We start from the raw sequence: 26,492 nt of genomic DNA, 5'->3' as shown, positions 1-26,492 counted from the left end.
TCTGTTACCAGTTTTTATACGTTTTGATGATATCTCTCGATATATTATTCTTTGTATTATCACCGTGATTATTCTGCCAATTTAGTATTATCTAATATTGCGTTTGTTTTCTGTCGAATTAATGTGTCAATCAAAGATTGAAGGCCTACTACAATTGTAATTCAGTACACTTAGTTGAAAACTTATTGCTCTTTTCGTATTCATCTCTCGTGTCGTAATAATAGCTCATGTTGTAAGTAATATTTCTGTGCCGTGATTTGTACACAATTTCTGTAATACTCAGTCAATATTCAAATTACGAAGAATATTATATACAAGGCCGATGACAATTATTCATGATTGAACTAAAAGATTGATGCATTATTTCCCCGATTGTTTGAATTATATCTGATATTTATGTTTCTAATTGATTTATGTCTATGTTTTTAACGATCCTTTCTTTGATAAATAACAACTAGTTCTGATCTTGACTACGTCGAGATAATATTATATATGAGCATACTATTTTTATTCCTCTTATGACGAATCAATTCATTTAATAACAAATTACATCAGTGAATCTAGAGTCTATTCGACAATAACTTTAAAGAAAGGACTGTTCTACTATAACCAATTATTTGTTCTTTTCTGAATTTGATACATTTATTGTATTTCTATTGTCTTTTATATTATTTATGTACAATTTTGTTCACGAATACTGGGAAGGTTTTCGGGCAGTTTCCCTTCTCCTATGCAACAAATGTTGGTATTCTTTGTATAGTTCTGCCCAATCTAGCCATTTCAAATTACATAAATTACTAAACGCAATCTCTCTCTCAATAAACGAATTCTTATTATTTGTTCCTTCCTCATCTAATTCTAGAGTTCAGGCTTGTGCGCGAGCTTGTGCAAACAAATGCACATTAAAAGGAAGTGTTAGATTTAATACATGGTTTAGCAGATCTAACTTAATCTTAAAATTATGTAGCCTCCGAGACATCTGCTTCATCGTCCACAGTCTTCGGTGGATACAATTCCGCAATTGCACGGAAAAAACTGCTTAAGCGATCTTCATAAGCATGAACGCGTTTGAAGAGATATTCAGCTAAATATCCCACTAAATGCGAAGAACGCGTTCCATACCGTGGGATATTAGCCCTTACTTCTCTCCAAACACGTTCAATGTTCTGAGTGTGGGCTCCTGAATAGACAAACAAATAGAAATTAGTAATATATGCTAAGTTTAGTGTTGTGTATTTCGAATGCATATGTTGCTCTTTATATATTTGCAATGTAATTACCAGTATCTGGGTCGACGAAATTCATCGAGTGATTTACTGTCAGATGTTGGAAGCCTTTACTGTTTAAACAATTGTACGACTTCCAACAATCCGACATTATCGTCGTCCCAGGTAGAATCCACTCCTTGATCAGCTCAAGCAGAGTTTTTTCCGTGCGGTCTTGCACTGGCACAATAAAAATTTTTTTTGTGCCACGTTCGTATCCACCGAAGATCCACTTTCCGTCGATTATTCGGCCACGATTGTACTTCCTTTTGCCGATTTTTGCTTCGTCTATTTCGACGATTATATTGGACCTTCAAGTTTCGTTGAGTTCTTTTCGGCCCAATATATGCAAACCTATTATAACAAATCAACATATCAAATTCTATAAATATATAGATATCTATTGAACATATATTCATTGTATTAAGGATATTAATTTATACTTACTTCTCGGCAAAAAGAAATCCAGTCAACAACCGAGTGCTGAGAAAGTTGCAACTCTGTGCACATAAACATAAGTCTCGGAGGTCTCAACATAATAAAATATGCAGTCATCCTGCATATATTGTTTCCAAGCTTAATTTAGATTTGCTGAACCATGTGTTAAATCTAACAGTTCCTCTAAATGTGCATTGTTTCTTTACATATTTTTTATGTTTATCTTTCTCATATAATGCTTTCCGACAACGAAATGAGAAATTATCTCTGTTTAACTTTAATTTATTATTGCACTTCGGACAATATATTTCGTTGCTTATCACATTATGTTCTATTAAATAATTTATTAATTTGTCTTTATCGTGAGTCACTGCCAAAAACTCGTGCAGCTGCATTTTGACACGATGACTTATGAATAAAACCAAAGACTATCATTTCAAATTATGTTACACTTCTGACTTACCAACCAAACAGTTGTCACGTGATCTGCTGTATGCGCGTGCGGCCACTGAGCATGCGCGTGTGGCCGCAGGGCATGGTCGTAGTCGCTGCATCTCGTCGGTATGACAGGAATCATAACCTGATTTGAGTGAACACAGTAATATAGTAGCAATGCAACGGCAATGTAACCGAATATAACAGGTTATATCAACCAGAGTGTTACATGTAACTTACATGTAAGTTACAATTTCTGACTCAGCAATATAACATGTTACATAACGTGTTATTTAACTATTACGTAACAGTTACACGAACTGTTATACTAGCTGTACTAATGAGCGTAAAAAAATTATTTTTTTCGAGATTTTATTACCATTTTATAACTAAATTTGTTTCTTAAGATGCAGTCTATGATTATAAATATTTTCTCGTATTTAAAAACACTTACCTTGGTGGGATTTGAACTCGGGACCTCTGGATCGTGAGCCAACTGCCTTACGTGGTAGGCTACTTCTTAATTTGATGTAAGTGTTATATATAGTCTACATATGTCACAACCAGCGCAAATATATAATTTTTCAAAAATCATTTTAAGAAACAAATTAAGTTTAAAAAGACTATATAACTGCACAAATTTTTAATATTGACATTATATCTATTATATGTACATAGAAGCAGTACGTAAATGCATTCTACTAAATTGGTACATGTAATGGTAATATGCATCATGATGATTAATTACGTTATTTATCGATATGGATGGATGATTATATAAATTGATCATATAAATTATAAATATCTTGTAAATTATTAATAATTATTAATTATAAATTATGTATTTTGTAAATTATAATTTTTGCCTTAAGGCAAATTAAAAGGCCTCTGCACAATATTAAACCTTTCAAACAAAATATATATATTTAAAAACAATTGAAAATTTATGATGAAAAGCGCAGATCATTATTAGCTCTAGCAAAATAAAACGATGCAGGGTTTAAGAGCCTGGGCACATAGAAAAACGTGAGTAGTAAGCAAATCAACAGTCTTATATTGTATATGTTATTCCGTTACACCCCATTAATATTACCAGAATATTACTAGTTATACTAACATTGATCCAAGCGTGTTACGTAACAATTACACAATTTTTGTTACATAACTGTAACGCCAAAAAAAAATCTATAACAGTTATATTACCTGCATATAACAAATGTTAAATTGCATGTTTCTTCCATGTTATGTAGCCCTTATATATCACAAGAATAACATTGTGATATTACATGTAACTTCCATGTTATATTGCCGTTATGAAATGTAAACAAATATATACATATACATATATAGGTTTTATTATGAGATTTATTTCGTGTGCCAATTATTTCTGCAAATTATCTCTGCCAATTATCTCAGAAAGTATTAATTCTAGGAAGGGATCCTAGGAAGGGATTTTTGAAGTCAACCTTCGGATAAGGGAAATTAAGGTGCCTTCTAACTCTTTTTTAGGCAATGCGATACAGGTGCTCTAGTTTAATATAACTCTTTTACTATTTTTTTCCAAACTCTTATTCTTTCCTTTTAAACAGATTATTAATCTTTCCGGATCTTTACCAAACAGTTGCTGAAAATAAGAATTTCTCATTCAACTTCAGAAATATTTGTAACATCTTCAGTGATTTAGTCTATGTATCAAAATATATTAGCACCCCTGTTAAGTTAGCACCCCTCCCCCTCCGCAAAAAAAGCAGAATAACACATATGTAGAAATTAAATGCTCTTTATGTGCTAATTATGTGTTCTATTTACGTTTTTTGTGCTCGAACGGTTTCATGGAAAATTGCAATTAAAAGTGGGGATGCTGGCTTAACATAAGCTAGCACCCCTACTCATTAAAATTATATTAAAAAATAAAGTACTTAATACAGTACAATTATGTGCTTTTTATGTGCTTTTAAATGTCTCAAACCAAATTAGTTTATCTGTAATAGTTTAAAAGATATACGTAAAAAAAGGATCTATATACTACTGATATAAGAGTAAAGTATCAGTTAAAATACAGAAAGCAAAATAATTCTTGTCTTAAAATGTTTCTTGATTAATGTGTTCTCGAAATATGCACAATGAAATTTTCGTGCTTATCCCTTTTGACCGACCCGAACGTGAACACCCCATACATACAAGAGTAAAGTACCAGTTAAAATACAGATAGCGAATTGGTTTTAGTCTTAAAATATTCCTCAATTTATGTGCTTTCAAAATATGCACAATGAGATTTCTATGCTCATCCTTTTCGACCGACCCGAACGTGAACACCCCATACGTACAAGAGTAAAGTACCAGTTAAAATACAGATAGCGAATTGGTTTTAGTCTTAAAATATTCCTCAATTTATGTGTTTTTAAAATATGCACAATGAGATTTCTTTGCTCATCCCCTTCGGCCGACCCAAACGTGAGCACCCCATACGTATAAAAATAAAGTACCAGTTAAAATATAGATAACGAATTGGTTTTAGTCTTAAAATGTTCCTCAACTTATGTGTTTTCAAAATAAACAGAATAAGATTTTTGTTTTGGTTAATGTATTGATTAACTTGTTTAATAAGATTTCAGAAAAATTTTTATTTATATGTATTTATATGTATTTGTATATGTATTTGTATACATTTTTAAGTTATTTAATATGAGTTAGGAGTAAGTATTGCAAAGTTGCTAAATATTATGGAGAATGGGTCACTGAGATTCTGAACAATATATAAATACATATAAGTAAACATATGTTTAATTAATTTTTAACATTCCCTTTCTAATAATAGAAACAAAATGTAATTTTCAAAATTAGTTACTCTTTAGTAAACTTTAATTTGTATTTATATAGAATCTCTTGTGTATTGTTTTTCATGATAATATTACATGAATGATAGTACAGTTCACGCTACAATTGCGTGACTAATACTTGAAGGATATATTTGTTTTATGATGTATAAAAGAATATGGTAATAGAATATTTAAATATTATATATATAATTGTTTATTTAAAAAATTTGTATCAAAAAATTACATTAACAAAAAAAATTAATGTGATTTTTATGCTTTTAAAATCATTGTGCATATTTCGGGAGCACATAAATTGAGGAATATTTTAAGACTAAAACCAATTTGCTACCTGTATTTTAACTGGTTAGGTACTCTTGTACGTATGGGGTACTCACGTTCAGGTCGGTCGAAGGGGATAAGCACGAAAATTTCATTGTGCATATTTCGAGAACACATTAATCGAGAAACATTTTAAGACAAGAATTATTTCGCTTTCTCTATTTTAACTGATACTTTATTCTTATATCAGTAGTATATATATCTTTTTTTGCGTATATTTTTTAAACTATTACAGATAGACTAATTTTGTTTGAGGCATTTGAAAGCACATAAAAAGCATATAATTTTAGCATATTGAGTTTTTTATTTTATATGTAATTTTAATGAGTGGGGGTGCTAGCTTACGTTAAGCCAGCACCCTCAGTTTCAATTGTAATTTCCCACGAAACCGCTCGAGCACAAAAATCGTGAATAGAGCACATAATTAACGCATAAAGAGCACTTAATTTCTGCATATGTGTTATTCCGGTTTTTTATGGAGGGTGCTAACTTAACAGACATAAATACATTATATTACTTTTTTACCTTTTAAGATTTTTTCCTTTGTTTACGGATGTTTGCAAATCTAAGCTATTCCATTATAGAGTGTTCCAAGTCTTTCTCTGTATTACAAGGGATTGTTGTCTAATAGCCTCTAAAACAAGAAGAATTCAACATAGTTTAGATAAGAAAAAAGTTGTAATTTAATATATACATAATTTAATTATAATAAGCAGCTTTACTTACGACTTGTGTAAAAGCTTCTTGGTCATCTTTTAGCATTTCTAGTATCTTGTATAGAGTTTTCCTTATAATATATTGTTCACTGATGTTTATCTTAGCCAGGGTCAAATTTTTCAAATGGTGGTTTTTTGAATTTGATACAACAATTGATCCCATATGTTAAGACATATTCATTGTCCTGTACATATAAAATATGCTTACAATAATCTATTTATATACTTTAGAGTGTGATTATAGCACATATATGTGAAAAAATATAGAAATAATAAAAAGTCAGTTTTGGTCTTGTTTGTACTGATCGTTTGTTACATATCTATCAACTTTATACCAATTTTATACTAAATTACTTTTACAGTGATATATGCAAACAATGATGTATTAAAGCCGCACAATACTTCAACAAATCGTCTTCATGCATAGTGTACCAGCTTATTTATACGTTATCATTTACATATTTCGCTAAATTTTGAGGTTATTTTATAAAAAGTTACACTGTTTGGTACCATTAAAATAATAGCATTGACGAACCTTGATGATATTTTTAATGTCCAAGGACAAATCTATTATAGAACGTAAAAAAATTAATTGATATTTCCTCTCTTTTGTAAATCTCTCTTGTAAATCGGAAAATGAATCCTACATCACCAGCTACTATTCATAGCACAAATAATTATAGCACGTATATGGTTAATTGAATTCTTATCATTAATACAACTTTTAGAATATAATAGTTACTACTTATATATAAATATGCTGTAAATAAAGAGCACTCCGCACTTCTCGATTGACACACGTGTATACGCACTCACGCATCGTATGTAGGATAATCATGTACATCATGGCTGTCGCGATGAGCGTTGCGCACAATATAAAACGATAACATTATAACAACAGAAAATTAATATACTACCAACGTTATTTCTGAGTCCAAATTACAAGGAATTTTGAACTGTTGCATTGATCTCAAATAAATGTCAGAGTAACATTTTAAAAATATTTTCTGTAACGTTTTCAAAATATTTTAACAACATTCAGAAAAATCATATTACGAAATAATATTTTTCAAATATGTGTATAATATTATTAAAAAACGTTTAAAAAATACACATAAAGTCAATATTTCTAAACGTTAATTTAATGTTCCTTGCTTACTGGGTAATATCTCGCTTCGCGGGGCAGAGCGACACTTTTTTCTGCCAGATTCGGTCGTTTCGTCGTGCAAAAACGCGCGTCGATTAAGCCTAAGTTGAACGAAATCGGTGAGGAGGCCACTATTCTTCAGATTTACCGTAACTTACACGATATATCACTCGTTTACGCGGAATAAATTATCGTAAGTTACTACAAAATCCCGTTTACGCGAAGGAAAATCCCGTTTACGCAAAGGAATTATCGTAAGTTACTACGAAAGTAACGCTCGCGTAAACGTAGTAATATGGTGACAGATGTATAACCTCACCTCACACTTCTTACCCCTCGTCCTCTATACACTCATCTCTGAGCGTGTGCGTGCGTGCGTGCGTGCGACCGTGCGTGCGTGCATGCGGTGATTGGGGTGCATGCCATGGAAATTTACAGCGCCTCTATCCGAATATCTCGGAACTACACGGAAAAAATTTCGGGGCAGTTGCTGACGCAATTGCGATTGTTGCAGCGCAAATCGCAGATGAGTTTCGCGTTCACGATTAGAAACAAATGCTCTCTTTTTTTGGGACAACTGCTCTCCCAAACTGCGACGACTGCGATCTGAAACCGTTGGTAATGCAGTTGGTAATTTGCATTACGAGACTCCTAGAGATATCATTGCCACCTTTGACTAGAGAGGATACGACCTTAGAGGCGTTCAGGCATAATCCCACGAGCTTCGCACCACCGGCCGCTCGACCGAGTGCGTGAACCAAATGTCCGAACCTGCGGTTCCTCTCGTACTGAGCAGGATTACTATCGCAATGACTGGTCATCAGTAGGGTAAAACTAACCTGTCTCACGACGGTCTACGCGAAACTCATCTGCGGTTTGCGCTGCAACAATCGTAAAATTTTTTCCGTGTAATCTCCTGCTATTTTGCGCTCTATTCTTATCCACAATGCACGCATACATGCGCACGATACACGCATACATACGCACGATACACATCGACATCATACTTTTATATTACGCTTCCAAATCTTGATTTGGGGGGTTTATCGATGTTTTTATTGTTGTGCAATTCAGGGAAACTTGTTTTCGCGTTCGTACCAATGGTATATCTCTTATATGAGAAATACATCTTGTGACGAGCTGACAGCTCGCCGCAACTCGAGACGCCATATTGGGATAAAAGTAGAATAAGGAAATCTGTACTTCCGTAATTTTTTCTCGTTTTCTATATAAAATCGGAGTTCCCTTAAATCATTAATTAATGTACTGCAATTCTAGAGAAGGATTTTCAATTCTGTCAATTAATTACGACACTACGTGCCGATAAAAAAATGCCGGTAAAACAGACGGGTCCAGCATCCCCTTAAACTCTTAAATATAGCTATAACCCGCACAGCACATAATCTCAGTAATATTAAAATGTCCGCGAAAATGAATATCAGGCGAAAATAAATATCAGTAATATTACTGATATTTATTTCAGTAATATTGCGGTAATATTACTGCAATATATCAGTAATATTACTATAACCGGTAATATTACTATTACGGTAAAATTACTATAATATTTGCGTGATATTTGTATAATATTGCTAGGAATTAAAAAACCATTTTAATAATTTTTATTAAATTATTTTTAATAGTATTGTTAAATACAATTTTAAAATAATATTGGTATTGTAAACGCAATAATATTATTTGTGTAATATTAGATAATATTTATTTAATATTGCTAAAAATTAAAACATTTTAATGAATATTATTAAATTTTATCAAATTGTTATTTTTAATAATAGTATTACATACAATATTAAGAAAATAATATTGATATTATCTGTTTATCTCTTTCTTCTTCAAAACTGCTCCATGCTACTCTGCACTGTATGAATTTCCACTGATAAAGAATGACGTAACACTATAACATAATACAAAAACTGTAATTATTATTTATATCTAATTATACAAGGTGAGTTTTATTTTGTATGCCAATTATCTTCACTAATTATCTCAGAAAGTATTGGTTTATTGGAAAAATGTTTCAGATAAAAGTTGGAGGGTATATAGAGGAATAATGGATGATCTTATTAGATTTTGAGTCTGGAACCCATGTTGAGCCCAGTAGGGTCCAAGTCAAATTTTTTAAATAAAAACTTCCTTTTTTTATTACATCATCTTTTTCTACTAATTAATATAAACAACTTTTGTCTGAAACATTTTTTATTTGCCTTATACTTTTTGAGATATTTAAGAAAAATTTGGTAATTTTTTTAATATTTAGCTTATATCTTGATAAATGATTGTCGGAGAGGAGAATGATACAAGACTTTTTGACTTGATATGATCTCAAGAATATGCTATTGCAATAATACCCTAATTTCTTTAAATATTTGTGTATACATTTTCTTGAAGCTTTCATGTGTACAAATCAAGTCAAAAAGTCCTGTACCAGTTTTCACTCCGACGAACATTTATTGACAAACATCTATTGTAAGCTAAATATTGAAAATAATACCAAGCTTTCCTTGAATATCTCAAAAAGTATAAGGCAAATAAAAAAATGTTTCAGACAAAAGTTGTTTATATTAATTAGTAAAAAAAAATGATACCATAAAAAGGGGGTTTCTATTTAAATAATTTGACCTGGATCCTATTAGGCTTAACACAGGTCCCGGACTCAAAATCTAATAAAATTGTCTATTGGTCCTCCTTGAACTCTCCAACTTTTATCTGAAACATTTTTCCAATAAATCAATACTTTCTGAGATAATTATAGCGGAGATGATTGGCACACGAAATAAAAATCACCCTGTTTATTTCATACATAATTACATATTAAAACATAAGAGTACGGGGTTAAGTATGACGTGTTCACTAAAAATCTATGGTTAATGTTATACATACACTTTAGATTTTCAGTACTGGATATTAAAATATTGGAACGCAGTTTATACCAAGTTTAAATTTTTCTTACTTATGTATCTAATAAATAAAGCTGTCGCTCAGAAGAGTTTGATAGAAATCAAACTGCTTGGTGCTGCTCTGCGTGAACTTCCACTGATGGAAAGCAACGTAACACTGCAACATAATACAAAAACAGTAATTATTATTTACATCTAATTATATATTTTAAACATAAAAGTAGGTTAAGTATGAATCTGTATTGTGATATTCACTATCTATGTATACTGAAAATCTGTAGTTGATGTTACACGTTGTGACGTGACAAATGTCACGTCCCTCACCCCAGATAGGAGCTCGGCCGAGGGAGGCGTCAGGGATGGTGCCTCCGCCCGGGGCGAGCGGAGAGCGAACATTTAGGTTAGGTTAAGACCTCTTGCGAGCGTTACAGGTCGAGGGAGTGCGGAGCAGATGGCCAGGGTCACGGCGTTATAACGGCGTATGCCGCACCGAGGGACTTACGGCTGGAAAGCAGGGAGCTTCCAAGGACGGACGGTCGACGGACGGGTCACGCTGGAGCCCGCAGCCGGAACAGCCGCTGGCCTGTCAAAGCACCCACATAGCCCGCACAACGGCACTGCAGCCCGGAAACGGAGGACCCGAGAGGGGGGACGCCCCGACGAAGGTCCCCGTCGAGGAACGGGGTCACCACCAGGAAACCGCCACCGGTCGACGAGCCATGGCCCGTCCAGCCTGGCCGTCGAACAACCGGATGATGAGTCGCGGCCTGGACAGTCGGTTTCACACAGGCGGGCTTTTAAACTACCGCCGGCGGACGACAGCGGATGCAAGGGGCGCCTTAGTAAGGCGCGACGGTCGCCTAGAAGGATCGGCAGCGTGCCAGGGCGCAGCACCTGATAGGGCTAGGGACACCGGCGCGCGCGCGCGCGAGGGCTCAGCGTGGTCCCACCGGGCCGAAGGAACGCGACTGTCGTGCGAGCCGCCATCCCGGCAAGATCCAGCCCTGCGAGCCGAACGACGAGCTGCCGGAACCAGGAGAATTTGTAAGGCCACTGCTCAGCCTCACCAAAGTAAGATCGCGGTAATATACCAAGGCCCTCCCGGGAGTCGCGTTGTGCCGCGGGAATACATGGAATCAGCCGTAATCGAATAATACCGAGTGCCATACCGCGGGAGGGCCCGTGCGACAAAGTGATCGCGAGTGCCCGTCTCGGGGATGCGAACGTACGGCCGCCGACAGTCAGCGTGATTGTAATTTCGTTGCGTGTGATTTCGTTTCGTGTAATTTCGTTGCGTGTAATTTCGTTGTGGGTAATTTCGTTGCGTGTAATTTCGTTGCGGGTAATCTCGTCGCGTGTAATTTCGGAATCGTCGTTGGCTTAACCGTGCCGTAGTTTTGGGAAGTGGCTCTCGCGCGTGCGAGAGTCTCGTAGTTGTCGTTGCCGGTTAAGTTCGTGCCATTTGTAATTAGATATCCGTGCGTTTCATCGGGATTAATGGCCCACGGTTGTGTTGCGTTTACGGGTGAGGCCATTCGTGCGTCTCGGGGGGAGAGAAGATCCCCAGCGTCGTCGCGGTAGATCGTAAGGAAATTGCGCTCATTTAGACGTAGACGTTTCGAGTATTTCGCGTTTGACCGTCCGGGTAGAATCCGCTGCAATTTATGTTGGGGAATAGTATTGTACGAATTCGACCGGGATTGCCGTGCAGTTCAGCGACGGAATGAGTATCGCGCTCGTGGGGTGACACGTGGCGCGTACTCGAATTCTGCTTGTTCGCCGTGAAACACGCTTACCTTCCACTTGTTATCTGCATTACAATGAAATATAATTTTATGTTTCTTGTTACTCGAGTGTGTTGATTGCGCTACGCTCCCTCTCCTATTCCAACCGCGGTTAATCAAAGAAGCCCACGCCTGAGAATACTGCGATCTCGTGTATCGTGGTGCGAGGAATCGCACCTGGCGCCCAACATTACATCATAAAAATACTCAGTCGAGCTACCATCCGGGTTTCGGAGAGGAATATCGCGAATCATAAAAGGATCCTTAGTGAAGAAAGCGACGGCGCGCTCCTCCACGGCCGGCGAGACCGTGAGGACATCGTCGTCGTCGTCACAAATTTTGGCGCCCAACGTGGGGCCTCTCGCCCGAAAATTTAATACCAATCAACGAAAATCGGGAGAGAGAGCGTGCGCAAGTGAATTTATTTTGTGCTATCATTATGTTTATGTGTTTCCTTATGAATTTTTATGTGCTCTTGTGTTAATTATATGTTTGATCGGATTTTCGAATTATTATTTCGTGGCCCTGGAATTTTGGTGCCATGATTGCGGTACGTAGCGCCGAGTGAAGGCCGCTTCGCTCGACTTTGTTTTGGTTCGCGCACGGCCGGTATTTGGGAACTTGAGTTTTTCCGTCGTTTCTTGTGCCGAATTCCTGCCTGTTTACGGTTTCGGGGGCTGTGTTGATTCGATTTCGGTTAAGTTTCGCGAAAGTAAATACCGTTCGATAATATTGCGACTGGCATATCTCTTCGTCCGAATAACAAGCTTTGGAGAGTAATAGCGTACTTGGTAATTCCGAGTATTGGGAAAGAAAAAAAGACTTTGCTTTTGTCTTCGGTTTCGCGTTCGGTGGGCGTCATAAGGGGAGGAAAATAGGACTCCCATGCGGGAGGACGACTTGCTTGAATCGCCTCTCCGGTGGATCAACCGCCTAACGAAAGAACAAGCGGTTCAACATTTAGAAGATCGGGGGTTGGACACGGCCGGAATTCTACCAACCTTACGCGCGCGTTTAGCTAGATTTGAGGAAAAATCGGTTCGGGAAAAGATGAACGACCAACCGCCTCCACCCCCACCCCCGTCTGCCATCGAAATACAGACCGCTAGTCCACAGGGGGCCCAGGGAACGACCCCGAAGGACACGGCGACGGGAAAGGGGGACCCCTTCGTGAATCTGTGGGCGTACAATTTCCCGCCTGACCCCCACAAGACATGGGGGGATACTTATCAGCGGGCACTCCCGCCGCGAATGGAGTACCCGCCGCGCCATACCGATAGAGGAAATACGCGCGGATCCGCGGCCAAGGCCTATAATATCATGAGAAAGTGGAACCTCCACTTCTCCGGACAACGTGGTAGCGACGCGGAAGCATTTTTGTTACGGATTAAGGAGGCCCGCTCCATTATTCATGTAGATAACGCCGAACTATTTAAGTGCTTGCCGCTATTCCTCTCGGGTACCGCGTTATATTGGGTGAGACTAGAAAGCGAAAATTGGCGGGATTGGCGGGATTTCGAGCACGCGGGGCGAAGTCGATTCGGCGATCCGGACTATTTGACGACCCTTCGGGAGGAAATACAGCGCAGAACGCAGGGGAAACACGAGCCGGCGGTCGAATACTTAACCTGCTTACGGTCCCTGTTCACGCGAATGAGCCCTCCGTGGTCCCTCCCGGAGCAGCTCACACTAGCCCACCGTAACTTACTACCGCGGCTACAGCTCGCGATCCGTCGGTGGGAGTTTAGCGATTTTCACACGTTGGAGGATTTGGCTACGCGGACGGAACGAACCCTCCTCGCGGACAAGATGTATAGACCCCCCTACCGGAACAGTCACTTTTTCCGGACTTAGCGTACCACGCGCCGAAGGGGAAACCGCGATCCCCGAATACCGTTGCCGCGGGGGAGGCCGTGGCTCAGGGAGACCCGAGCGGAAGAGAGGCTTGGAGCGCCGCAGTGGCCACCGACGCCGCCGCGCCGAGATCGGTTCCCGATGATTCCAACTTAAAATGTTGGAACTGCGATCAGACGGGCCACCGGGCTAGGACCTGCAGGGCGGCTCGACGGCAACATTGCTACCGGTGCGGGAACCCGGGGTTTACGACGCGGACATGCCCTAGGTGTTCGGAAAACGCGGAAGGGGGTCAGCAGGACGGGTCCCTACACCCCCAACTATCGAGAACGAGACCCGAACCGCGAATACCCCTGAAGAAAAACTCTCGTACGTGACGCTCGATCCCGACGAATTTCCCCCGCTGAAGTATCTTACAATCCGGATAGGCGGCCGGCCCCTGTTAGCGTTGGTGGACTCGGGGTCGAACATGACGCTCCTCGGTCGCGAGGGGATGCGTATAGTAAAAAGTCTAGGCGTTCCAACCACGCGGGAGGGGGGCGCAACAATCCGAATGGCAAACGGACAAATAGCCCCGGTTCATAAAGAAGCTTCGCTCTCCATCCATCTAAAAGACCGGAGTCGGAAAATCTCGGTAGGGATATTGCCGGATTTGGCCGTGCCGTGTATCGTGGGGATGGACTTCCTGACGAAGTTCGGTATCACGCTAGACTTCGGAAAAGGGGAATGGCACTTCGCGGATAGGCCTCGCGCCCGCTACCAGTTTCAGTTAAAAGAAACAGACCCCCGCGTTTGTGGGCTCGCGGAGCTAACCAAAGATCAGAAAAAACATCTGAAAAATTTTTACAGAAAATAGTAGCACCATCGGGAGACCCCGGTCTGACCGATCTAACCGAACATAAAATAGAAGTAGGAGACCATCCGCCGCTAAAGCAACGTTGCTATTTAGTCTCGCCAAAGGTGCAAGAAGCAATTCGCGCGGAGGTAGATAAAATGTTAGCAGCCGGAATAATTGAACCGTCCGCAAGTCAATGGTCGAACCCAATCGTGATGGTAAAGAAATTGAATGGCAAGTACCGGTTTTGCCTGGATTTCCGCGGAGTCAATAAGATATCTAAAAAGGACGTGTACCCGATACCACTAATGGACGGGATACTCAATAAATTACGTTCGGCAAAGTATATCTCTACAATCGATCTGAGCCAGGCTTATTTTCAGATTCCGTTAAGTAAAGATAGCCGAGAGATTACCGCATTTAGCGTCCCGGGAAAAGGCTTGTATCATTTCGTTCGAATGCCATACGGATTAACGGGTGCCCCCGCGACGTTCCAACGACTATTAGATAATTTAATAGGCCCGAAAATGGAGCCTTTCGTTTTCGCGTACTTAGACGATATAATTATCGCGACAGAAACTTTCGAGGAACACCTCGAATGGCTGAAACGAGTGCTAGATAAGATTAGAGCTGCGGGATTAACGATTAATATGGATAAATGCGAGTTCTGTAGATCTCAGGTTAAGTATTTAGGCTTCGTGGTGGAGGCGGGAGGCGTATCAGTGGACCCAGAAAAGACGCGCCCCGTGCTGGAGTACCCGGCACCCCGAACATTGAGACAATTGCGTAGGTTTCTCGGGATGTCATCGTGGTATCGGAAATTTATACCGGATTTCGCGACGCTAAGTGAGCCCTTGACCCGCCTTTTGAGGAAAGACAGGCGCTGGGAGTGGGGGGATGAACAAGTTCATGCATTCAATAGCATTAAGAATAGCTTAATGGCGGCCCCCATCCTGGCATGCCCGGATTTTAAAGAGTTTTTCATGTTACAAACCGACGCGAGCTTGGTTGGGTTGGGGGCGGTCTTGACTCAGAACTTAGAAGGGGCAGAACGCGTAATAGCCTATGCCAGTCGCGTATTGTCAGACCCGGAAAAGCGGTACTCGGTGACTGAACAAGAGTGTCTGGCCGTGGTGTGGGCCATTCAGAAGTTTAGGCCGTATTTAGAAGGTTACAAGTTCACCGTAGTTACGGATCATAGTAGCCTGCGGTGGCTCCACAACTTGAAAAATCCCACGGGTCGTTTGGCCCGATGGGCGTTAGAATTATTAGAGTATGATTACACCGTGGAGTACCGCAAGGGAGCCCTACACCACGTGCCCGATGCCTTGTCGCGGATGTACAAAGGCGCGGAAGGCGGAAGAGTAAACGCCGCGATCGAGATCGAGGAGTGTGAGGGTACGAGTGACGAGTGGTATCGCAGGCGGTATAGGGAGGTAGCGACTGACCCGAAGCGGTTTGCTCACTGGAAAATAGTTGATCGGCAGCTATACTTTTTGCGACCGCGACCGGTTATTTCGGACATAGTCGAGGATTTTGACCGGTGGAAGCTGGTATTGCCGAGAGAATTACGCGCCGAGGCCCTTCGCGAATCCCACGACGCGCCGCAGGCCGGTCATTTAGGAGTCGAAAAGACATATCAGCGTCTCGCCGTGTCGTACTATTGGCCAAATATGTTTCGCGAGGTCACTCGGTACATTCGGACGTGCGACACATGTCAAAGGACGAAGGTCGAGCAAGCTAGTCCCGCTGGGTAGATGGGCCGCCGCGTTATAGAAGGGCCGCGCCGTGGACTTCGATCGCCGCGGACATAGTAGGGCCCTTGCCTCGCAGCAAGGCCGGCTGCCAGTACCTTCTGGTGATCCAAGATTTATTCACAAGATGGATCGAGTTGAAGCCATTGCAAGCGGCTACCGGCCCGAAAATTAAAGAGGCGTTGGAAGATCTTATCGTGTCGCGGTGGGGTACGCCGAAGATCCTCCTCACAGACAACGGAACTGAGTTCGTGAATTGCGTGATAAAGGGTTTCGCTGAGGAGCATGGCATCACGCATGCCACGGTGCCGCCGTACCATCCGCAGGCCAACCCCGTGGAGAAGGTCAATCGGACCCTGAAAACTATGATCGTGTCGTTTATTGAGAGGAATCACCGAGAGTGGGATAAATACCCCCCACAGTTCCGTTTCGCGTATAATACCGCGTCGCATTCGTCGTTGGGAGAGTCACCGGCGTTCGTGAATTTGGGACGCGAGTTAGTGCCGCCGAACTTGTTGCGTGACCAGGGGGAGGACGTGACTCAGGTGGAGCCGCGGGACCCGGCGGAGTGGTCCCAGCGGATGATCGAACTGAGGGCCGTTCGAGAATGGGTGGCGGAGAATATGGACCAGGCGAACCAGAGGCAGGCCGCGCATTATAATCTGCGTAGGCGACCGCGGAGATTCCGAGTCGGGGACTTAGTATTAAGGCGGCAGCACGTGCTTTCGTCAGCCGCGCAGAATATTGCGGGAAAACTGGCGCCGAAATTCCAGGGACCCTTACGAGTGAAACGGGTAATCTCTCCGGTGGTGTACGAATTGACACATCTGGACGGGTCAACCGTAGGGAAAGTGCATGTCAAGGATGTGAAACCGTATTACCCCCTGTCCCCGACCCTTAAGGAAAATTCGGTAAACGGTAGTCCGGCAGGGGAGATTTGACTGATCAGGGGCGGAGATTAGGAAAAGATGGGGAAGTAATTCGGAGATTCGATGAGTAACGTTGGAAGGAGAGACGCATTGACTGATCGGGGCCGGACGGGGCGAAGCCGTCACCGGCAAAGTAAGGACTAATGCGGGAAATTGTCATGTTGGTATGGAGTAGACTCCAGAAGGCTTGAGCGGTGGCCACCGGCATACCGGGGCCGACGTCCCCCTCGGCACTCGTCTGGGAGCGGGGAGTTGTGACGTGACAAATGTCACGTCCCTCACCCCAGATGGGAGCTCGGCCGAGGGAGGCGTCAGGGATGGTGCCTCCGCCCGGGGCGGGCGGAGAGCGAACATTTAGGTTAGGATTAAGACCTCTTGCGAGCGTTACAGGTCGAGGGAGTGCGGAGCAGATGGCCAGGGTCACGGCGTTGTAACGGCGTATGCCGCACCGAGGGACTTACGGCTGGAAAGCAGGGAGCTTCCAAGGACGGACGGTCGACGGACGGGTCACGCTGGAGCCCGCAGCCGGAACAGCCGCTGGCCTGTCAAAGCACCCACATAGCCCGCACAACGGCACTGCAGCCCGAAAACGGAGGACCCGAGAGGGGAGACGCCCCGACGTATACTTTGAATTTTCAGTATTGACGATTAATATTGGAAAGCATGGTTTATATCAAATTTAACTTTTTCTTACTTACATATCTAATAAATAAATCTTTTGCTTTTCTATCAAACTACTTGGTGCTGCTCTAGACTGCATTAACATCCACTGATGGAAAGCAATACTGTAACATATAGCATAAGAACAATAATTATTATAAAATCGTGTAAATGGTTAAATAATCATGGTTAAATCATTTAATTAATGCTTAAACTGCTTTTTAGGAGATTTGGGATCGGCATATTTCTATCTTGTATCTCCAACTAAGTATGAAGCCGTTAATAAATAATTTCATTAGAGACTCGTTCAATAAGGTTATAAAGGCAAATATATGTATTTTAAGATAGTCATTGAAATGATTTTTATGATATTAACGTGGTTTTTGCAGACCATTATGCCACGTAATCTCTATTTTTGAATTTAACGACAAATCGCCAAATATATATGTACAATGTACATATTAGTAAAAATTATACAAAAATACTTTTAAAAATATTTGTGTGAACAATATTTATTAAATAAAGAAAAATTACCTGAAATTAAAACGATTGTTTCTGTGCGGTATCGTACTACGTGATTGCGTGGTCCCACGGAGCCATGCAAGTGATGCAAGAGACAGCGAGAGAAGACCGGGAATGGTGGGGGTCGGTGCTGCGACCAAGCGCATAGCCTGGCATAGCCACACACACTAGCGTTCTTCCCTCCACTTACGCACACAGAAACGTTCTGTTTATTCGTGTGACAAACTCGTAATTTGAAAAGTTTAATATTGATTATAAATTTTATCCATTTATTTTATTATCAATTTACTTACTGGCTCTTAATTAAAAATTAATTGTATATATAAATATATATATATATATATATGTATATATATATATATATATATATATATATATATATATGGGGCATTCTCCGTGAAATCAGACACCCCCTCTGTCCAAAAATTGGAGTCACCTAAAAAATTCTTTCGGGGCTCATTTTATAGCTACACATATGTAGTTTTAGTAGAGCTGCGGCCTTTTGAAAAATCAACATGGCGGACCCCAATATGGTGGCCGAAGTCTGCGGGTAACGAGGTACGACAGATGAAATCGTTACTTGGAAGTTATAGACTGTCATAGAAAAATGTGTTAATGTGTTTATTTAGTAGTTAGCATTGAATCCATGGAAAAAATAAATTTTTAGTTTGTCCAAAACCAATATGGCGGCCAAATTATCCGTGAAATGCTAAAAAATAACTATTTCGTTCTTTAAAACGTACAAACTGCGTTCAATTTTCATGAAAATTTATATCATGATACATTTTAAGATGTTGATCATAAATTAACAATTGGGACGTCGTATTTGAATATAACGAAACCCAATATGGCGGCTGTATATTCGAAAAATGTTAAAAAATAATGACGTCGATATTCAAATCATACAGACTCGTTCTAATTATTATTAATTTGAGTGTTACGGTATTTTTTAATTGCTTTTTTTTTTACTTTTTCAAATTTTTAAGAATTTTCATTATTTTTTTATTTTTGACTATAATTTCGTTATTGCGGTGACAAAATTTGAACGTGGTTGATCAAATATGATTTTTTCAGTGAATACAGAATAATTTTTGAATAAATAAGTGAAGGCAAGACAGGTAGTCTTTCGAGCCAGTGAAGGCAAGAGAGACAGATTGTCCGGCCAGTGAAGGCAAGAGAGACAAACTGTCCAGCCAGTGAAGGCAAGAGAGACAGACTGTCCGGCCAGTGAAGGCAAGAGAGACAGACTGTCCAGCCAGTGAAGGCAAAAGAGACAGACTGTCCGGCCAGTGAAGGCAAGAGACAGATTGTCCGGCCAGTGAAGGCAAGAGAGACAGATTGTCCGGCCAGTGAAGGCAAGAGAGACAAACTGTCCAGCCAGTGAAGGCAGGAGAGACAGACTGTCCGGCCAGTGAAGGCAAGAGAGACAGACTGTCCGGCCAGTGAAGGCAAGAGAGACAGACTCCAGCCAGTGAAGGCAAAAGAGACAGACTGTCCGGCCAGTGAAGGCAAGAGAGACAGATTGTCCGGCCAGTGAAGGCAAGAGAGACAGATTGTCCGGCCAGTAAATACAGAATAATTTTTTTTTCGCTAGCTGGATAGTCTGTCTCTCTTGCCTTCACTGGCCGGACAATCTGTCTCTCTTGCCTTCACTGGCTCGAAAGATTACCTGTCTTGCCTTCACTTACTTATTCAAAAATTATTCTGTATTTACTGGAAAAATCATATTTGATCAACCACGTTCAAATTTTGTCACCGCAATAACGAAATCATAGTCAAAAATAAAAAAATAATAAAATTTCATAAAAATTTGAAAAAGTAAATTAAAAAAAGCAATTAAAAAATACCGTAACACTCAAATTAATAATAATTAAAACGAGTCTGTATGATTTGAATATCGACGTCATTATTTTTTAGCATTTTTCGAATATACAGCCGCCATATTGGGTTTCGTTATATTCAAATACGACGTCCCAATTGTTAATTTATGATCAACATCTTAAAATGTATCATGATATAAATTTTCGTGAAAATTGAACGCAGTTTGTACGTTTTAAAGAACGAAATAGTTATTTTTTTAGCATTTCACGGATAATTTGGCCGCCATATTGGTTTTGGACAAACTAAAAATTTATTTTTTCCATGGATTCAATGCTAACTACTAAATAAACACATTAACACATTTTTCTATGACAGTCTATAACTTCCAAGTAACGATTTCATCTGTCGTACCTCGTTACCCGCAGACTTCGGCCACCATATTGGGGTCCGCCATGTTGATTTTTCAAAAGGCCGCAGCTCTACTAAAACTACATATGTGTAGCTATAAAATGAGCCCCAAAAGAATTTTTTAGGTGACTCCAATTTTTGGACAGAGGGGGTGTCTGATTTCACGGAGAATGCCCCATATATATATATATATTGTTTGAAGTTGAAAGAGAGAGAGAGAGAGAGAGATTGTGTTGTTCTTTTTTGCGGCCATCTGTGGCGGTTGTAATACAATAGGTCGGGCAGCGCATTCTACGTAGTTCGCGGAAAAAGCGCGCGAGCGGCGCCGACAACGTTGCGTCCCAGGCGGCGAGGCACGTGTTTACCGCGCATGCTTGAGCATGTTGGGAGGGGCGCGCAGCCCGGGCGAGCGAGCATTCGTTTCACAGACATCGCGCGTGAAGGTACCTTTTCATGCTGACGCTCGACGCTCATTTTCAGCGTCAAAAGGGTCACGTTACCACTACTGACGCCAGCGTCAGTTTAAATCCATGAAAAGGATTATAGCGTCTCGGAATTGACGCTGTAGTATCAAAACACTTATGAATAGTGTATGTACATACGTATATGTAATAATTAATGTAAAGATGTCATTCCGGAATAAATATTATACTTGGTTAAGTGAATGCGCTGTAAAATCATTTGAAAGAAATAAACAACATAAAGCAGCTTTAGCTGCTTTAGCCATAATCTGCATTAAACAAAAACAAAAAGAAAAAAATTATCGTAAAAAACGATATTGGATAGAGCCAATGTTACAAAGACGTAAAACATGGATTTTATCATGCCATATTTCCCATAATTATTTTGGAAGAAAGTAGATTTAGGAACTATTTTCGTATGTCTCCCACTCAATTTGAAAATTTATTATGTTTGGTGACACCATTTATTACCAAACAAATGGTAATTCGTGAACCAATATCAGCGGCAGAAAGATTATCTTTAACATTAAGGTAAGATTGTAATATAAAATTAATTTTTTAGTTATATAAAATTTTTTATTATAAATGATAATATAGTTACAATTTGTAGATTTTTAGCATCTGGAGACTCAATGAGCTCTATGTCTTATCAATATCTAATTGGGTTGACAACTATAAGTAATATAATTGAAGAAACATGCAATGCTATTTGGATTTGTCTCCAAAAGAAAGTACTACCTTCTTCTTTAACAGAAACTGAATGGTTAAATATAGCCCATGAGTTTGAAGAAAAATGGAATTTTCATCATTGCGTCGGAGCCATTGATGGGAAACACGTTTTAATTCAGGTACATATACACTTTTAAAAACAATGTTGAAAAAACAATGTTCAAAATAAAAAATATTTTTTTAGTGTCCAAACAATGCAGGTTCATCCTACTTCAATTATAAAAATAGTCATAGTATTGTATTACTTGCAATTTGCAATGCTAATTATATGTTTACGTTTGTCGATATTGGAGGGTATGGTAGACGTAGCGATGGTGGAATCTTTAAAGATTCAATAATTGGACAAAAATTTACAAAAAAAGAAATGAATTTACCGGAATGGGAACCATTGACAGTAAATGGACCACCTCTACCTTACGTACTGGTAGGCGATGAAGCCTTTCAACTAACGGAGTATCTATTACGACCTTATCCTGGTCGTACTGGTTTAACTGAAGATCGAACAATTTATAATTATCGACTCATTGTCAGTCGAGCGAGATGGACTATTGAGAATACTTTTGGTATTGTGGTTAGTCAATGGCGAATTCTTAAAAGACCTATAATTTGTACTGTTGACAAAGCAATGAAAATAGTACAAGCCATTGTATGTCTTCATAATTGGATTCGACATCAAGATTTAGAAGAAAATCAATATGTAACTCCAACAATGATAGATCAAGATGGTCCAGATGAGTTTCTTCCTGGTTCTTGGAGACAAGAAATAATTAATAGTGCATTCAAAGATGTAACCCAATGTGGTACAAATAATAGTTCTCGACAAGCGGCAAAAATTCGTGAAGAATTTTGTAAATTTTTCAATACTGAAGGAGTCATACCATGGCAATTTACTCATCATAATTATTAAAAAATTTTTAATTTTAAATAATTACATATGTAACTTTACATGTAACTTTACTTTACATTTTTACATTAGTTGTAGTCTTACTTAATAGTTATAATATGTTAGTATATAATATAATAGTTATAATATATAAGTATATTAGTATATATAATATAATAGTATTACATTAATTTTTAAAATAAGTCACAGTTTAAAGTTTTGCTAATTCATTATAAACTATTTCTAAGAATTGTTGTATGACTTTTATTCTTGTCAGCGTTGGCAGTTGTCTTAAATGATGTCCTATCGCTAGTAGAAATGAATCTACATCATCCTGTTCTGGAGGAGGAGGCAATGTTAATGAGTTTGGCTGACAAATTGCTTCAGCAATTCTATTAATAGCACCTGATGTATCATCATCACTTCGTTGTCTTTTTCTTGTATTATCTGAAATTATTACATTAATTTTAATCTGTAATTATTTTATTACTTTTCTAATAATGTTATTAAAAATACCTTTTTGAATAAATGAATCATTGCTTATGTTCGTTGAATTGCTAGAAGTACAACAGTCTCTCTCATTTACTTCATTTTCGATGTTTGACATAGTACTAAAAATTATATAAATTAATACATGTAAGTTGAATGTTTTAAAACATTTTTAAAAATTAAAAATAATACTTTTTAAGAAGACAATTATCACGAAGAAAAGTCATTGAATCATAGTGAAACCATTTCTTTTTATTGATTCGACCAGATCCACTTGCTTGACTTATAATTTTTCTAAAAGTGTCGTAAAGACTTTTAAATTTTAATTTTAATGTTTCTGCACTAAATTTTCCTATAACAAAAATTTCATTTTTTGTAACTTTTTATAATCTATACTTTTTAGAAAGTTTTATTAACTTATTCTTACCATTAAATGTTTGTGCAACTTCTTCCCATAATTGTTTTTTAATTTGCGTACTTCGGTCTTTTAGAGGTAAGGTAAAATTCCATAAAGGAGGTCTGTTCTGTACCTCAAGTATTAAACTTTCCTCCTCATCAAAATTTAATCTTGATATAGGTGTTCTTTTTCTTGATGTTGTTCCTAAAATAATTTACATATAAAAATACTTGAACAACCAAAGCAAACTGAAAGAGTTGAATATACACACTTTAATAAAATGATTGTATAATAACAGATAAAATAATTAGAAGATACCAAATGTAAAGAATCCAAAATAGATAGATTTAAAAATAGCCTAGAGAACAAACAGAACATGCAAACACTTATCACCTTCTTTACGCTTGCTTTATTTATACTTTCTTACAAGATTCACAAGCAAAATCAATAGAATTATAAACATTAGTTTGTCTAACATATTTATTCAAGAAATACAGAGCATTCTTAAATATTTAAAAGCATCATCCAAAAACTTCAACAAAGATAAAAGATTAATCACCACAACAGGTAGAAGATCAATTTAATAACCACTTTCCCTATTTTTCAAATTTTGATTGAGCAATCAAATCTCTTTTTTTTCCTTCACCATTTTCTTTTCCAGATCAATCGCTAAGTAATAAATATAATAAGATACCTGTCAAGGGACAACTCAGTTAGATCCCTTCCTGATGAAGTAAACGACATGAATTTGTAAAAAAAATGATATGGTTGAAACCCAGTAATTGAATCTTTTTGTTTTTAATATTGCAATAACCTTTACATTTCTTTGGGATTAGTTTACCTTGTTGAAACGGTTCTGCTACTATTCTTTCTTCATTATTTATTTGGCTGCGTCGAACAATTGTAACACCATCTTCTATATATATGTACATATTAGATTAAAATACGAAAATAATTTCCTCTTTTTTAAAATGCAATGAAAGAAGCCAATTTACCTAAAACTGGATAAAAATACAAAGTATTTTCATCTATAAAATAATTGTTGTAGCCTTCTAAACAAGGATGGTTTTTGAAATCATCACCGTCACAAATTTCTTCGCATACCCCACAGGTGTGAACAATTCTATAGTCGTCCTAGAAAAACATACAAACATAAAAATCGTCCTAGAAAAACATACAAACATAAAAAATATGTAAAAACTTTATTACTACAACATAACCTAAAAATTATACTTCTAAACAAGTTTTCTACATTCTGTATTGTTAATTTTTCGTAATTAAAAAATATTTTTTTATTATAAATTGTAATAATAAAAACTACTTTTTACTTACCTCTTCCATATTCGTATTTTTATACTCAACGATTGTTTTGACGTTGCTTTTTCACTGCTTGACGCTTGAAGTTGAGAGAATCCAACTTCTTCTCTTCGACCAATTTTGACGCTAGCATCAATATGACGTCACGTGATAACGCTCGACGCTGCTTTTCAGCGTCTCATGAAATGGCACCTTGATACATCGTGCGTTACTTACGGTCGAATCAAATACGTAATTGCGTCATCTTTTCGTAGTAAAGTTGTGCGGTCGCTGAAATCTGCCTATTCGTGTGCATTAAGAATATAACTATTTATCATACATCAATTAACGTGGTTGATACGGACAACTACGATCGTCATCGAGAGGAATCCAGGGATATCCGTCCCGGCGAGCCGTGCCGGCACGTGGAACGAAGGAAGGCAGCCATTTGCTGCAACGTTCGAGAGAGCCTTTTCGACAGGAATCACGAGCCCTTTCGAAGTCTTGGATAAACGAGAGAGATAAGGATTGAGCCTTTTTAATATACTCATTGTGTGAACATCCTAGGTGATGTTATCGTCTATGAAAGGTAAACTGTTTCAATATACTCGAGTGGCAACGTTAGACTTTCGTCTACCGTTACAGAGAGGGAACGTTAGACCTTCGTCTATCGTTACGAGAGAGATAATCAATCCTCTCAGAGATCACGAGAGCAAGTAAGAGGAAAACTTCCTCACCTTTTTGAACAGGACGGTAAAAAGTTATCGCGAGTCTGATTTTAATACTGAGCTCAGTCTAAACTAAAGTAAAGTAAATAGTGAATCGTTCGGTTGCAACCATTTTCGTGACAAGTAAAAAACTTTATTTCTTCTTTGTGCGATTGTTTCTTTCTCATTGATTAGACAATATCTCTTATAGTTTATTACGTTAATTTGCGAACATTGTGTCGTTTTCTTTGTATTACATATGAAATGAGAATACGTTCATTGCGGATTATATTAATCGTTTCTTGCGTTGTGATAAAACTATCGAGTGACTAATTCCGTGCGTTACTATAAAAGTTACTTCTCAATGACTTGATAATTATTCTACTAAGTATTTTGCGAATTCTGATTGATCAAATATTTTATTTATACTAATGTGAATTAATGTGTCAATCTAAAACCAAAGGCCTATGAATATGAGAAATTGAGAAATTCTTATACTTTATTTTCTTTTACTGAATACATTATTTTGCTGAAAAATGAGTTATTCGTTCGAGAACAAACTATCTATATATGGTAAATCGTAAAAGGCCAATTAAAATTAATTATTACGAATTCAAAGATTGATACATTATTTCAGTTACTATTTCAATTATGTTTGAAGTGAATTTTATATTCTGATTGATTTGCAGGAATAATTGAACAGTCCTTTCTTGATATTACGTGATCTGTTTTATTTTGACTACGTCAATAGAAATTGTGAGCTTACATATTATTAATATTTCCTTGATAATGAACCTGATTACATAACAAAGAAATGCATCAGTGAATGCAATTATATTTTGTCATAAATAAAAGGAAAGGACTGTACTATAATAACTATTGATTT

General features: G+C 38.4%; 2 protein-coding genes, 2 long non-coding RNA genes and 1 pseudogene across 5 annotated transcripts; 1 reads left to right on the top strand and 4 right to left on the bottom strand.

The window, feature by feature from the left end:
• Positions 1–372: 372 nt before the first annotated feature.
• Positions 373–2,098, bottom strand: LOC139811834 (uncharacterized; annotated as a pseudogene).
• A 1,066-nt stretch (positions 2,099–3,164) lies between these two features.
• LOC139811667 (uncharacterized) lies at positions 3,165–6,184 on the bottom strand. The gene is made up of 3 exons (XR_011731699.1): positions 6,023–6,184; positions 5,822–5,930; positions 3,165–3,762 (listed from the first exon to the last, which is right to left on the bottom strand). It is a non-coding gene; the product is annotated as an uncharacterized lncRNA (long non-coding RNA).
• Positions 6,185–8,801: 2,617 nt separating this feature from the next.
• LOC139811498 (uncharacterized) lies at positions 8,802–18,625 on the bottom strand. Of its 2 annotated transcripts, XR_011731653.1 has the most exons (4): positions 18,428–18,625; positions 17,932–18,018; positions 10,131–10,234; positions 8,802–9,074 (listed from the first exon to the last, which is right to left on the bottom strand). It is a non-coding gene; the product is annotated as an uncharacterized lncRNA (long non-coding RNA). The 2 variants fall into 2 exon arrangements; XR_011731652.1 differs by lacking the exon at positions 18,428–18,625 and having other exon boundaries at positions 8,805–9,074; positions 17,932–18,166.
• Positions 18,626–20,828: 2,203 nt separating this feature from the next.
• Positions 20,829–22,746, top strand: LOC139811823 (putative nuclease HARBI1). The gene is made up of 3 exons (XM_071776245.1): positions 20,829–21,636; positions 21,716–21,953; positions 22,019–22,746. The coding sequence occupies exons 1-3, from the start codon at positions 21,524–21,526 to the stop codon at positions 22,739–22,741; spliced, it is 1,074 nt and encodes a 357-aa protein (XP_071632346.1). The 5' UTR covers positions 20,829–21,523; the 3' UTR covers positions 22,742–22,746.
• Positions 22,747–22,925: 179 nt separating this feature from the next.
• Positions 22,926–25,236, bottom strand: LOC139811824 (uncharacterized). The gene is made up of 7 exons (XM_071776246.1): positions 24,936–25,236; positions 24,599–24,737; positions 24,445–24,519; positions 23,634–23,807; positions 23,399–23,558; positions 23,234–23,328; positions 22,926–23,164 (listed from the first exon to the last, which is right to left on the bottom strand). Exons 1-7 carry the CDS (start codon positions 24,942–24,944, stop codon positions 22,929–22,931), a joined length of 888 nt encoding a protein of 295 aa, XP_071632347.1. The 5' UTR covers positions 24,945–25,236; the 3' UTR covers positions 22,926–22,928.
• Between the last annotated feature and the right edge of the window lie 1,256 nt (positions 25,237–26,492).

This window comes from Temnothorax longispinosus, chromosome 4 (assembly GCF_030848805.1).
Source record: "Temnothorax longispinosus isolate EJ_2023e chromosome 4, Tlon_JGU_v1, whole genome shotgun sequence".
NCBI lineage: Eukaryota > Metazoa > Arthropoda > Insecta > Hymenoptera > Formicidae > Temnothorax > Temnothorax longispinosus.
This window is presented reverse-complemented; position numbering and strand designations above follow the sequence as displayed.